This window comes from Anomaloglossus baeobatrachus, chromosome 1 (assembly GCF_048569485.1).
Source record: "Anomaloglossus baeobatrachus isolate aAnoBae1 chromosome 1, aAnoBae1.hap1, whole genome shotgun sequence".
NCBI lineage: Eukaryota > Metazoa > Chordata > Amphibia > Anura > Aromobatidae > Anomaloglossus > Anomaloglossus baeobatrachus.
In genome coordinates, this window is record NC_134353.1 from 654,213,395 (window position 1) to 654,229,182 (window position 15,788).

General features: G+C 42.1%; 1 protein-coding gene across 1 annotated transcript in view; it reads right to left on the reverse strand.

Moving 5' to 3' along the window:
• Positions 1-939: 939 nt before the first annotated feature.
• The window catches only part of SELENOM (selenoprotein M), a 32,678-nt gene continuing 17,829 nt past the window's right edge, over positions 940-15,788 (reverse strand). Inside the window, exons 3-5 of the mRNA XM_075341483.1 lie at positions 7,833-7,867; positions 6,728-6,806; positions 940-1,797 (exon numbers count right to left, since the gene is read on the reverse strand). Coding sequence (XP_075197598.1) covers positions 1,615-1,797; positions 6,728-6,806; positions 7,833-7,867 — 297 coding nt within the window. The 3' untranslated portion in view covers positions 940-1,614. The remainder of the gene's footprint in view (positions 1,798-6,727; positions 6,807-7,832; positions 7,868-15,788) is intronic.

Consider the following 15,788-nt stretch of genomic DNA (forward strand, 5'->3'; position numbering starts at 1 on the left):
CTGCGCTAATTGTCAGACTCCCAGTCTACTTTATTCTACGTTGGTAAGTATACTTGCGGGTTCTTCTTCCACCAAATACTATCTGTCTGTACATTTATATTGTACATTGTATACTTCAGAAACCCTACAACACACGAGCATGTGCAGAGTCACATATCCAATGCTTGTAGATTTGTTTGTGACTTCACATTAACTATATGAGCAATACAATTTTTTATTCTTTGTCTAAACGGGTTCAACAGCAAGTCTGCCTGTTGTCCAGAGAGCTTTGATCACTCCTCATACACAGGTTTTGTGTACCATTCTTTTTATACACCAGCGTGTGCTGTCATTGTAATAAATTTATATTAACTAATGTGTTCTCCAGACTCTTTATTTCGCTCTACATTAAGGTTGGCAGTCAGAATTGAAAACTGTCATGTTGAGTTATTGAACCCCCTCTATGTGCTATGTAATGGCCGTGTATTGACAGGGACATGGTCTGATCATACCACATCTCCTGGGCGAGGGGACACAAAATAATATACAGACAGGACGGCATGGGAAAACCTTTTCCTGCCTGTTTTTAAACATGTTTTACCTCACAGAAATAATCCGCTGCAATCCCATGCTGTAATGTCTGTGTGCTCTTTTCTCTGTCAAGGAGGTGAGGTATGATCAGACCTTGTTCCTGTACGGTCAGACACAGACATTACACAGTACATAGCAGGGGAATATTTATAAGATTATCTCACTGCACAAACTTTCTTTTTTTATAAACACACCAAACTATAAAAATTATTATTCCAAGATCTATTGATTAAAATATACCTTGTTTGTGGGAAAACCCCCTTACGTCTTGGAGAATGTCTTATGATCACCATGCTTGATTAGACATATTAGATTGTTGGTTAATATAAAACTTTAGGCACAAAATAATACAAATTAATTACAAATCACTCATTTTATTCTTTTTATTATGAAAGTCAATACTCTCCCGAGGTGTTAGGGAAAAATCCAATCATCAAATATCATCAGGACGGTTTACATCCGCTCCCAACCAGAAACCTTTATAGCTGAGAACTTCATTCATGTCCAAGAAGACAAAGGTGATCAGATGACTTCAGAGGGCAATTTTATCATAAAATAAAAACATTAAATAATCATATCCTTCATTACTAGTCCCTTCCACCTTGCTGCATCCCTGCGACTATGTATACGACTTACCTTAAATCTCAACTATTCTATAGCTTATCCAAGTATAGCACTCTTTAGTAGTACATTCAACAACCCAAAAATGTTGGCTTCACGATGCTTTTAACCAAGACCTCCAATACATTGCCTATCTGACTTATATTCCGTTTTTATTATTTTAGTACCAGACTGCCTAGCTGACCCCATTTTCTCCTAAAGGACTATTTTAATATCTTAGACATAGTAAATGGGCTGCCTCTGGTGTATGGAAGACAACTAGTTGGGTTGTTTTACGAAGTGCAGTAGCTTAGTGTGCTCTTCTATAATTACTAGTGTTTGTGGAGCATTTCTATTCCCATATGCTTCATTTTAACTCCTAAAATGCAATTATTTCTAATGTATTTTCTTGACAGACCTAAAGCAAATGACTACTCTGTAAATCTACAACTCCTCCTTAGTATCCCCCACAGCTTTCTCTTCTGCATCATCCAGTGTCTTTGGTCTTGCTGGTGCGAATTGGAATTCTTCGGGGACGGGGGACTCTGGGCTTTCCTTCTTGTAAAATCCCAGATCCTTCAGTAGCTGGTTAATTTCCTTTCTTCTCATGTTGCTAAGTCCAACTCTCTGTAATAGATGATACACACTGCAGTTTGTTTTGTGGCCTTGGACTAAATGCATTTAGGTTGAACATGATACAAATGCTCCGAGAGGAACCTTATAGCCCAGGGTGGCAATCTACATACAAACATATCATTTTGCTTGTGCAAGAAAATTATGGCTGAAATTAAATTCCACCCATGGGACCTTGAAATGGGAGAAGAAAAAAAATCCCTAAAGATGTTCGTAATATGTCACATCTGCAGATCATGCAAAGGGCACACTGTTAACCCGTAATATTCAAAACCACTTGTCTTGCTAATATTCTGCCATAGACAAAAGGATACAACACTTCTTTTATTTTATAAATATATTGTGTGTATATATGTATGAGTGTGTGTGTATTTATATACTATACAGTGTGTCCACCCATAAACTGTCCACCGCCATTAACTTGAAAACGGCGGCAGCTATAGGCATAGAAGTGGTGTCTAGGTATAGTAAAGTAGCCATGTGCTACGCAATGAAACCACCTATAGCGCCACATGGTGGAAAACAACGGAGTTAGAATTTTTTATCTCAAACGGAACGAGATAGAGAAAAAAAGTGAATTACAAAGTTTTAGGGCATCATCAATTCAATACGAATCGACACCTTGCGTACAGAAATGCTATGATTAGAACGTGGACTCATGGAGACCTTCCTACAAGTCATTGGGTATGGTGGCTGCGTGGAGTGGCCTCCACGCTCACCTGACCTGACCCCATTGAACTTCTTTCTGTGAGGTCACATAAAACAGCAGGTGTATGGAACCCCTCCATCAACATTGCAGGACCTACGACGACGTATTAGAGATGCTTGTGCAAACGTACAGCAAGATACAGTATGCTGTCCAGAGTCCAGATGTGCATTGCAGCTGACGGTCGCCACTTTGAGCATCAAAATTAAATGAGCGCCATATGAGTGACCAGTATTCAATGTTTTGGGGGTGTCATGGGTTTCACATCATAGCATTTCTGTATGCAAAGTGTTGATTCGTATTGAATTGATGCCCTACAGTTTTTTAATTAACTTTTATTCTCTATCTCGTTCCGTTTTCGAGATAACAATGCTAACCCCCCTGTTTTCCACCAGGTGGCGCTATAGGTGGTTTCATTGCATAGCGCATGGATACTTTACTATACCTAGACACCACTTCTATGCCTATAACTGCCGCCGTTCTCAAGCTAATAGTAGTGGACAGGATATGGGTGGACACACTGTATATATATAATCTGTATCATAATATATATATCCGTTATCTTTATTTCTATGGTACCAACTAACTGCAGCGCTTTCCAATTCAGAGATATATTATATTACCATCAAAAGAGTTATATGTTGGCTTGTTTTTTTGTGAGCTGGTATATTTTGTTATAAAATCATGGCGTATATACTTTAATCGCTTTTTATTGCATTTTCTTACATTATTGTTGTGAATGAAAATTGATGATTGTGGTGGTTTTTTTGCCTTGTTTAACAAATGGCTTAATTAATATCATATTTTGATATATTTTTTTTATTAAAGGGAATGTCACCAGGTTTTTGCCACCTAATCTGAGAGAAGCATAATGTAGGGACAGAGATCCTGATTCCAGTGATGTGTCACTTACTGGGCCGCTTAGTGTAGTTTTGATACAATCACTGTATAATCATCAGTAGATTATCATTAGAGGACTACTTGGCGTGCTGCCAGGTAGTCCAGCATATTCATGAGCTCTGTATAACTGCTAGATCTGCAACAGAGAAAACATTGGTTTTATCAAAATGACAGCAAACAGCTCAGTATGTGACACATCGCTGGAATCGGGGTCTTTGTCTCTACGTTATGCTGCTCTCAGATGGGCGAACAAAAACCTGGTGACAGATTTCCTTTAATGTTTTTTCGTTATCTGGGTAAGAGGAGGTGATTTTGACATTTTTTTTGGATTTTTTTTCTTTTTACTGTCACTTTTACAATATAGAGCAATACTGCGGTATTGCTGTATATTGTACAAACGAATAGTCTCATATCTAAGGATCGATCACATAACAGACACGCGGCTGTAATACCAACACATTAGCTCCCCTGCGATCACGTTGCTGGGGGGCTGATAGGTCCCAGACGTTAATTTGAGTGCCTATCTGCGCTTAAGTGCCTCTGTCAGTAATGGTGGCGTTTAAGAGGTTAACACCAGCAATCGGTGAGTGAGTGAATCGCAGCTTTTAAAGGCAGATTCTAACAATATAATATAGTCATCATCTGCCCCGATGTAGCGGGCTTTGGAGTCTGCTTTAAAGCCTCCGACACCCTCCATCATGCAATAGTACATCATGGAATGTCAAGGAGTTCACATTTTAATTTATTCTGAATTCTGCTCCTTATGGGAGTTTGTAATTAAGTTGACGCTCCTACTTAATTATCAAAAGCATCAATGTATGAGCGGGCATACAACTTCTGAGACCACCCACTTAACTACAAGCCCCAGAATGAGCAGAGATTTTGAAAAGTTATACTAAACCTTTTAAATAAAAAACCCCCCAAAAAACGTTCTGCATCTGCTCCGCTCATCCTGCTGCATAACATGCTGCCTGCAGATTGGACCAAATATGACATTCTCTAGGGTGGAATCACTGTACTATACAGTGGGTACGGAAAGTATTCAGACCCCTTTACATTTTTCACTCTTTGTGTCATGGCAGCCATTTGATAAATCAAAAAAGTTCATTTTTTCTCATTAATGTACACTCTGCACCCCATCTTGACAGAAAAAAAACAAATGTAGAACTTTTTGCAAATTTATTAAACAAGAAAAACTGAAATATCACATGGTCATACGTATTCAGACCCTTTGCTCAGTATTGAGTAGAAGCACTTTTTGAGCTAGTACAGCCATGAGTCTTCTTGGAAATTATGCAACAAGTTTTTCACACTTGGATTCGCGATCCTCTGCCATTCTTCCTTGCAGATCGTCTTCAGTTCCATCAGGCTGGATGATGAACGTTGGTGGACAGCCATTTTCAGGTCTCTTCATAGATGCTCAATTGGGTTTAGGTCAGGGCTCTGGCTAGGCCAGTCAAGAATGGTCACAGAGTTGTTCTGAAGCCACTCCTTTATTATTTTAGCTGTGTGCTTAGGGTCATTGTCTTGTTGGAAGGTGAACCTATGGCCAAGTCTGAGGTCCAGAGCACTCTGGAAGAGGCTTTCTTCCAGGATATCTCTGCACTTGGCCACATTCATCTTTCCTTCAATGACAACCAGTCGTCCTGTCCCTGCAGCTGAAAAACACCCCCATAGCATTATGCTGCCACCACGTTTCACTGTTGGGATTGTATTGGGCAGGTGATGAGCAGTGCCTGGTTTTCTCCACACATATCGCTTAGAATTATCACCAAAAAGTTCTATCTTTGTCTCATCAGACCAGAGAATTTTATTTCTCATAGTCTGAGCATCCTTCATGTGTTTTTTTGCAAACTCTATGTAGGCTGTCATATGTCTTGCACTGAGGAGAGTCTAACGTCTGGCCACTCTGCCATAAAGGCCCAACTGATGGAGGGCTGCAGTGATAGTTGACTTTGTGGAACTTTCTCCCATCTGCCTACTGCATCTCTAGAACTCATTCACAGTGATCTTGGGGTTCTTTTTTACCTCTCCCACCAAGACTCTTCTCCCACGATTGCTTAGTTTGGCTCGACGGCCAGGTCTAGGAAGAGTTCTCGTGGTCCCAAACTTCTTCCGGAGGCCACTGTGCTCTTAGAAACCTTGAGTACTGCAGAAATACTTTTGTAACCTTGGCCAGATCTGTGCTTTGCCACAATTCTGTCTCTGAGCTCCTTTGGCAGTTCCTTTGACCTCATGGTTCTCATTTGGTCTGACATGCACTGTGAGCTGTGAGGTCTTATATAGACAGGTTTGTGCCTGTCCAAATCAAGTCCTATCAGTTTAATTAAATACAGCTGGACGCCAATAAAGGAGTAGAACCATCTCAAGGATGATCACAAGGAAATGTACAGCATGTGACTTAAATGAGTGTCTGAGCAAAGGGTCTGAATACTTATGACCATGTGATATTTCAGTTTTTCTTGTTTACTAAATTTGCAAAAAATTCTACATTTCTGTTTTTTTTCTGTCAAGATGGGGTGCAGAGTGTACATTATTGAGAAAAAAATATGAACTTTTTTGAATTTACCAAATGGCTACAATGAAACAAAGAGTGAAAAATTTAAAGGGGTATGAATACTTTCCTTACCCACTGAAGATCTACACATTCCAGAGTAGGAGGAACCTAGAATCCTGTGGACCTGAACTACGGGAAGTCAGTTTGTTGTGCCCGTTTTAAAAGGGTGGTTCACCCACATTTTTTATTGTCTAGATCGATATTATATTGAGAAACAATGTTTCTCTCAAATACCTCGCGTTGGCAATAGTGCCTGTGAGAGGCGCTATTGCAGACCGCTGTTCCCCGCTCCGGTGACGTCATGTCAAGTGTCGCACATGTCACATCCCTGCGGCCGGCTGCAGTCTTCCTGACTCATTGAGCTGTGGGCAGTGTTTCACCGCTGTCATAGCACAGCGCATCTCCTGCTTGCAGCGTTCTGCTGTGAGGAAGCAGATGGGCTGTGACGAGCGGTGAAACACCGCTCAGTGAGTCAGGAAGACTGCAGCCGGCCGCAGGGATGTGACGTGTGCGGCACTTGACGTGACGTCACCGGAGCAGGGAACAACGGTCTGCAATAGCGTCTCTCACAGGCACTATTGCCAACACAAGGTATTTGAGAGAAACATTGTTTCTCAATATAATATCGCACTAGACAATAAAAAATATGGGTGAACCACCCCTTTAAGGACTTTAAAAAGCACCCTTATTTTCTACCTAATAGTGATCAGTCAGAATAATAACCAAAACAGCTCTCAATAAAAATGATACATAACACTTACATCTATTTCTTCATACTTGGAGGAAAGTAGAACTAGTTCGGGATCTGCTCCAGGTAAGTGCTTCATTTCAAGGTTATGGCTGGGCAAGAGATGTCAAGGTCCTAAATGGAAGCTTATTAATTTTTGCATTAGTTGTCTGCTTATACATTGTGTTAAAGATAATCTGTCACCAAGGTTTTGCCACCTAATCTAAGAGCAGCATAACGTATGGGCAGAAATCGTGATTCTGGCGATGTGTCACCTACTGGGCTGCTTAGTTTTATGTTTTGATAATCTACCGCTGATTAATCAGTAATTTTATCATTAGAGGACTACTTTGCGTGCTACCAGGTGCTCCAGCATATTCATGAGCTCTGTATAACTGCTAGATCTGCAGCAGAGAAAACATCAAAATTTCATCAAAATGACCGCAAACAGCTCAGTAAGGCCGGTTTCACACATTCGGCATTTCGCCGGATCCGGCACGCATTCATTACAGTTGCATTCATTTACAGTGGTGTATGAAGCACGGTGTCGCGCTTCCACTGTAAATGAATGTAACTGTACTGCATGCGTGCCGGATCCGGCGAAATGCCGGATGTGTGAAACGGGCCTAAGTGACACATTGTTGAAATCCGACTCTCAGGCTCTACATTATGCTGCTCACAGATGGGTGAGCAAAAACCTGCTGACAGATTCCCTTTAAATGTACCGATTAAGGCTACATTCACATCAGTTTCTGTTTTTATATTGATCAAAACTATTTTGCCACTGGTTTCCAGCTTTACTACACCCCCATCCGTTTTGACATTTTTTGTTCCATTGAGACATACCATTAGATCTATTTCCAATACATCTATTTTTGATAGACCTCTTGAGACTGCAATAGCCGAGCTTGATCCATAAAACTGATGGGCATAGGACATACACTGAGTTTAACGTAGTTAGTCCCATAAAACTTTATGCATCAGTGTGCCTAATATGTTCTATCGGCTAGGTGAATCAGACATCATCCTCCTGATATCTAGTTATTAGGACCCCAGAGACTGCAGCCCCAAACTAATGCTTACATACAAGACAACATATACAATCAAGCTTATTATTGTCCTGATTTTCCAAAGGATACTAAAGAGGGATGTCCTCTGTGACAAAGGCCTTCACCTGTAAGGAAAAGTACTTTCTGTTACTGTGATCACATCACTATTTCATAGGGTTGTAATACTGAATATAGAAATAGAAAATATGAATGTGTGAAAAAAACCTCCTTAATTTCCATTTATATGATGCATTCAAATTATTGAATGTGTAGACTGGTTTAATGATCGCCATTCGGTAAATATTAACCGTTCGGATGTTTAGTTTCACAGGTTGATCCGTGTGAACTAAAGCGGGCTTTACACGCTGTGACATCGCTAATGCGGAGTCGTTGGGGTCACGGAATTTGTGACGCACATCCGGCCGCATTAGCGATGCCGTTGCGTGTGACACCGATAAGCGATTTTGCATCGTTGCAAAAACGTGCAAAATCGCTAATCGGTGACATGGGGGTCCATTCTTAAAAATCGTTACTGCAGCAGTAACAAAGTTGTTCCTCGTTCCTGCGGCAGCACACATCGCTGCGTGTGACGCCGCAGGAACGAGGAAGCTCCCCTTACCTGCCTCCCGGCCGCTATGAGGAAGGAAGGAGGTGGGCGGGATGTTACGTCCCGCTCAGCTCCGCCCCTCCGCTGCTATTGGGCGGCGGTTCAGTGACGCTTCAGTGACATCGCTGTGACGCTGAACGAACCGCCCCTTTAGAAAGGAGGCGGTTCGCCCGTCACAGCGACGTCGCCGGACAGGTAAGTATGTGTGACGGCTGTTGTGCGGCACGGGCAGCGATTTGCCCGTGTCGCGCAACAGGTGGGGGCGGGTACCCACACTAGCGATATCGGGACCGATATCGCAGTGTGTAAAGTAGCCTTTACTCCTAGTCTTAGGGCTCATGCGCGCGTAATGGCTGAATATTCTATAGGGATTTGACAGCTCATGTGCGCGTCAAATCGCTGCAGAAACACTGCATAATGGATGCAGTTTTTCTGTACAAAAAAAGCCGATTTAATGCGCTCTGGCTGCTGTCCCCACCATAGACAGAGTGGGAGCTGCATCAATAGTGCACAAATTAATTGACATGCTCATTTTATGAACACACAGATTTGGGTCCAAATTTTAGCATCCAAATCGTTGCGTTGATAAAAGCAACGTGTGCACATATCATGCACAATGTACATAGATTGTGCTGGGGACGAAGGACGCATGCATTTACACTGCAGTGCTATACGCAGCGTAAATGCAAGCAATTACGCAACGTGCGCACGAGCCCTTAGAATGCACCAAATTTATCATGGTTTGTGCAGGATTGTAATTCTGCTGTATTTTTTTGACCTTTTTGTCTACCTTTTCACCATCCTCTTGATTAACATACTATTAGACCATTTGAACCAAAGTCGTACAGCGTAAATATATTTGGTGTATTGCAAATACGCTAATCCACACTCACTTTAATAGACTGTGTTTTAGGCCCCCTTCACACGCACGTGTCTCTGGAACATGCTAGCTCCGTGCCCACATGTACCGGAGACACGGCACACGTAAACCCATTAAAATCAATGGATTTATGTGCACGCACGTGTTCAGCCATTGGCCCGTGCCTCCGTGTGGAGCAGACATGAGCCCGTGTGCTCCATACGGAGGCATGTCATTTTTTCTCCGGCAGCACGGGTGTCACGCGGCCCACACACGTACCACATGGATGTAATGTGGATGCGGGCCCATGTGACACGCGCTGGAGAAAAACACGTGTCATTTTAAAAATTAAAAAAACACATACTCACCTCCCACCAGCTTTGCAGTCTCTGCCGCGGCTGTCACCTGCATCCAACCCCCAGTGAATTTTAACAACGCATCTTCTTCACTGGGGGCCGGAAGCAGCGTCAGCGGGGCGTGGCCTGTGCCAGACACTGTCATTCAGCACCACAGACAGCTCCGGAAGAAACAGGTAAGGCGGGGCTTTCTGTTCTCCGTGTGTTATTACGTATAACACACGGAGAACACGCATGTGCCACAAACACGGCACACAGGGAGCAAACCACCCCTTAATACGTACATGAAAAAACGGTACTTTTTTTCATGTGCGTGAGAAGGGGGCCTTAGACACTTTTTAACGTGGCACAAATCTTGTACAACATAATTCTGCCTTCATTCGACAGAACCCACGCTCATTTTAGTTAGACCGAATTCAGATGTATTCCATGTATCACTATTCGAGTGCGGACCGTGATGCACACGCTGGTTGTGGATCCCCTCACCTGAACCTGACAGTGTAATAGGGAGATCTAAGGCTGGCAAGTAAGTATTGTATTATCGTACACGGAAGTCTGAATCCGGCCTTAGGCTGGACTCACACGAGCGTATGGCATCGGATGCGAGAGCAACGGATGTGATATGCTAATGACCCCGGGCTCAGGCTCTGCTGCGAGCGTGAGCCGAGTGTCATGCGACTGTGACCCGATCCTGCCATCTGGTAACAGCTGCGAAGCTGAGGGTGGGCGCTGCGGAGGAGAATGAGGGGTTAATCCCTCTCATCTCCTCCATTGTCAGCCTGTGCGTATATCACACTCTGCGCTGGAATAACATCAGAGTGTAGTCCGATGTATCTCTCGCACCCATTCACTTGAATGGGTGTGAGTGATACGGCTCTCGCAGAAAATCGCAGCATACTGCTACTTTTCTCACATCCAGAATCTGGATGTAAGAAAAGCTGAACAACTGCTGTCCATCATTGACTAATATTGGTCAGAGTGCGATGCGAGATTTTCTCACATTGCACTTGTCCGATTTCAACGCTCGTGTAATGTGCCCTTAGGGTGGATCCATGCAGTGGGGCGGAGTTATTAACTGCTCCTACCGTAGTTTTTAGTGAAATTCAACAAACCCGGCAGCCTGGAAAAGAAGTGCAGTAAGAGAAAAGCCAAGGCTCTGTTCACAGTAGTTTCTGGGCTTCTTCCAGCTTCACTAACAGTGAGACGATATATTATTTGCTTTTCGTCATTTTATTAAGTATTAATAGAATCTAAAGCAGTAAACACTTAACTAAAAGGAACTTGTCAAAAGCAAAGTAAAGGTACTAAAATTACCAACCAGGATGTTCCCTAAAAGGTTTGTGGTTTTCTGTAAACCTAACCAAACAGGAAAAACTGTCTCCAAGTTTGGTTAAAACTGGTTTCTAGCAATCTGGCTGCAGTTACACACAGAAATTGTGACACAAGTGTACTTAATATAATAATAATAATAATAATAATTTTATTCATTTATATAGCGCTATTAATTCCACAGTGCTTTACATACATCAGCAACACTATCCATATTGGGGCTCACAATCTAAAGTCCCTATCAGTTTATTTTTGACTTAAATGGAATATATCCCCCAATTTTTGCTATCCCATCTGAGAGCAGCATAATGTAGAGACATAGAACCTAACTCCAGCACTTGCTGATACTGTTGAGGTAGTTTTGATAAAATCAGTGTTTTGGGGTTTTCTTGCTGTAGGTCTACCAGTTCTCTGAATGATGAGCTCTGTACAACCTCGCCCATCCCACTGATTGGCATCTTTTTGTGTCCTCTATTGATAAAACAGTGATTTTATTTAAAAAAATAAACAACAGCAAGTAGCCCCATGATATATTGGAATCAGGGTATCTGTATCTACATCATGCTGGTCACATTCCTATTAAGTTTTAGAATTTTATTGTACATTGTAAGAGATTACCCTGATAACGGGATTATTGAGAATCTATCATGATGTTTTAGCATGTTAAATTAAAGGCATGGCAATACAGATTCAATTGATACAGGATTCAGATTTCTTCAATAACAGTATGTTCCTTAACCCCCTTCATGACCTTGCCATTTTCCGTTTTTTTTTTTCCTCCCCTTCTTCCAAGACCCATAACTTTATTTTTCTGTCAATATTGCCATATGAGGTCTTATTTTTTGTGGGACAAGTTGTACTTTTTTATGTGATTATTTATTTTACCATATAGTGTACTGGGAAAAGGGGGGGGGGAAATCCTGGTGCAGTGAAATTGCAAAAAGTGCAATTTCTCAATTTGGGTTTTTTCTTTTTACTTACCAAGTTCACTATATAATAAAAATTGACCTGGCAGTTTGGTCATTTCTGAACTCAGTGATACGAAGTATGTGTTTGTTTTTTCATTTTCATTTTCAAAGGGACACATAGGTGGTGAATTTAACTTCTGTTTTTATTTTTTTCATGTTAAAAACTTTTTTTTTTTCTTCACTTGTTACTGTATTTACTAGTCCCCTCAGGGGACTTGAAGGTGCAATCATCCGATCACTTGTGCTATATGGAGCAGTGCATCAGCGCGGCTCTGTACAGCAGGAATCATGATCTCCTATGAATGCCGGCTCGTAGCCGAAATTCATAGGAAGATCATCAAGACAGACACAGGGGTCATCAGCTGACCCCAGACTGTCATGACAACCCATCAGCGACCTGTGATAATGTTATGGGTGCACCAATAGTAGGGGGGAGTGACACACTCCCTGTCTGTGCGTGTTAAATCCCACAGTCAGAAATTAACATCGCAATTTAAATGGTTGACAGCTACGAGTGGAACCTGTGATCTGATCAGCCGTCATATGCAGGGAAAGATGCGGGTCGGGTGAAACTGCATCAAGGGCAGGGACACTACCTCTGATACAAATATGTATCAAAGGTCGTGAAGGGGTTAATCCACCTATTTACGTTTGGGTGTAATAAGCTTTTGGTGCATTGGGGTGGAACTGGGTGTAGGGTCTTCAGCTCTGGTTCGAACCCTCTGCTTGCTTCCGTTATCTGTATGAGTCGCTGTTTTTAAAGTTTGCGCTGTTCTTGCTTGCAGTCCTTGAGCAGATTAATCTCCCAGCTGTCTTTAGTAAAATTGTGCCAATGGCAGTGCATTCATAGATTCATCTCCTGATAGTTTTCAGTAAAATAGTGTTGGTGGCAGCGCATATGCAGGTTGAGATTTCAGCTTCTCATTGAGCTGAAATCTGAATCTGCGCATGTGTCACCACCACAAAAGCGCCAGTATGACCATGCCGTTACTTTAACATCGTGACAACAGGTTCTTTCCAATACAGTATGTATCCACTTGAACACACACGCACACATATATATATATATATATATATATATATATATACACTAGCTGTACTACCCGGCTTCGCCCGGGTTAATAACTGCTGTTAACAAAGTAGAATGTATTAACAAAAATGTATTCTGCACACAAAAACCACAAAACAAATAGATATAAATGTAATTATCAAATTGTTGCCTATATTAACCAATCAGAGCTCAGATTAATTAACTGTAGCAAAATAGAAGCTAAGCTGTGATTGGTTGCTATTGGCAGCCTGATAAATCCCCAGGCAACAGAAAGCCCTCCCGTCTGACAGTATATATTAGCTCACACATACACATATAGACAGGTCATGTGACTAACAGCTGCCGTATTTCCTATGTGGTACATTTGTTGTTGTAGTTTGGCTGCTTATTAATCAGATTTTTATTTTTGAAGGATACCAGACTTGTGTGTGTTTTAGGGCGATTATGTGGCGAGGTTGGTGTATGTGTGGTGAGATGTGTGCTGAGGGTGGTATATGTGTTCAAGTACGTGGTAGTGTGTGGCGCATTTTGTGTGTGTGTTCATATCCCCGAGTGTGGTGAGTATCCCATGTCGGGGCCCCACCTTAGCAACTGTACGGTATATACTCTTTGGCGCCATCGCTCTCATTCTTTAAGTCCCCCTTGTTCACATCTGGCAGCTGTCAATTTGCCTCCAACACTTTTCGTTTCACTTTTTCCCCATTATGTAGATAGGGGCAAAATTGATTGGTAAATTGCAATGCACGGGGTTAAAATTTCGCCTCACAACATAGCACCCAGCGCTGCCCGGGATAGTAACTGTCTCTCTGTTTCTCTCCCATTCTCTGTCTGTCTCCCCCTCTGTATATATCTCTCTGTCTCTCTTTCTATCTCTTTGTCTGTCTGTCTCTTTCCCTCTCTGTCTCTTTCTCCGTCTGTCTCAATCTCTTTCCCTGTTTGTATATCTATCTCTTTTCCTGTCTGTCTATCTAACTCTGTCACTTTCCCTGTCTGTCTCTTTCCCTCTCTTTCCCTGTCTGTCTCTTTCCCTCTCTTTCCCTGTCTGTTTCTTTCCCTCTCTTTCCCTGTCTGTCTCTTTCCCTCTCTTTCCCTGTCTGTTTCTTTCCCTCTCTTTCCCTGTCTGTCTCTTTCCCTCTCTTTCCCTGTCTGTCTCTTTCCCTCTCTTTCCCTGTATGTCTCTTTCCTTCTCTTTCCCTGTCTGTCTCTTTCCCTCTCTTTCCCTGTCTGTCTCTCTTTCCCTCTCTTTCCCCGTCTGTCTCTTTCCCTCTCTTTCCCCGTCTGTCTCTTTCCCTCTCTTTCCCCGTCTGTCTCTTTCCCTCTCTTTCCCCGTCTGTCTCTTTCCCTCTCTTTCCCTGTCTGTCTCTTTCCCTCTCTTTCCCTGTCTGTTTCTTTCCCTCTCTTTCCCTGTCTGTCTCTTTCCCTCTCTTTCCCTGTCTGTTTCTTTCCCTCTCTTTCCCTGTCTGTCTCTTTCCCTCTCTTTCCCTGTCTGTTTCTTTCCCTCTCTTTCCCTGTCTGTCTCTTTCCCTCTCTTTCCCTGTCTGTCTCTTTCCCTCTCTTTCCCTGTATGTCTCTTTCCTTCTCTTTCCCTGTCTGTCTCTTTCCCTCTCTTTCCCTGTCTGTCTCTTTCCCTCTCTTTCCCCGTCTGTCTCTTTCCCTCTCTTTCCATGTCTGTTTCTTTCCCTCTCTTTCCCTGTCTGTCTCTTTCCCTCTCTTTCCCTGTCTGTCTCTTTCCCTCTCTTTCCCTGTCTGTCTCTTTCCCTGTCTGTCTCTTTCCCTGTCTGTCTCTTTCCCTCTCTTTCCCTGTCTGTCTCTTTGTGTCTGTTTCTTACCCTGTCTGTGTCTGCCTCTTTCCCTGTCTGTGTCTGTCTCTTTCCCTGGCTGCATTGTGACACGCCAACATTCCATATAAGGACGTGGCTGCGCATTCTTCTGAAGTTCTGGCTGCACTATGGCTCCCAGCTCCATTCGCTTTAATGGAGGCAGGTTTTTTGGTGACTAACTGTAAAGAGCGGTGTTAAAATTTCCCCTCAAAACATAGCCTATGACGCTCTCGGGGTCCAGAAGTGTGAGTGTGCAAAATTTTGTGGCTGTAGCTGCGACGGTGCGGATGCTAATCCCAGACATACATACACACACAAACACACACACATACACACATTCAGCTTTATATATATATATATATATATATATATATATATATATATATATATATATATATATATACACATATATATCAGTTTGCCTCACATTTTTTTTATTCCTTATATTATGCAATACTGTATATAACTTCATTTTACACTTGTATCTTACATTTTTATGTCTTCTGTTCCTCTTTCTTTCAAGCAACTGATGTGAAATAAAGGGAATCCTGAATATTTTATGGTGCTTGGCGTTCGTGAATGTCCATTTAATGGTACATTACTGCAGCTGAATTAGAGCAGAATTTGTTCTCGGAAAGTATAGCTTGATACATGGCCTTTTATATCTTTAATCGATTATTATAGAATCTGTGACTACTGCTTCTGTGCTGTTCTTCATAAACCTACAATATATATATTGCAACAAAAATAGAATCTCCTGACTTTATCCGACAGCTCGTACACTAATTTGCATCTGTTTATGCACACGGTTTTCTCTGCAGGATTGTTTGTAAATTATTTCCTAAAACCAACACCTATGATTTCCATATATCCAGTAAACATAAACTGTAAAGCTCTCTTCTCATCACAATCTGGGTATACCGTAAGTTGCTGTGACTTGATTTATAGAAAAGTGTAGCCTTCTCTATACAGCAAAGAGAAAAACAAGTGTACCTATGCACTCATTTGACCGCTGAAGGAAAAATGTGGGCTATGGCCTATGTTCAGATTGTGTCA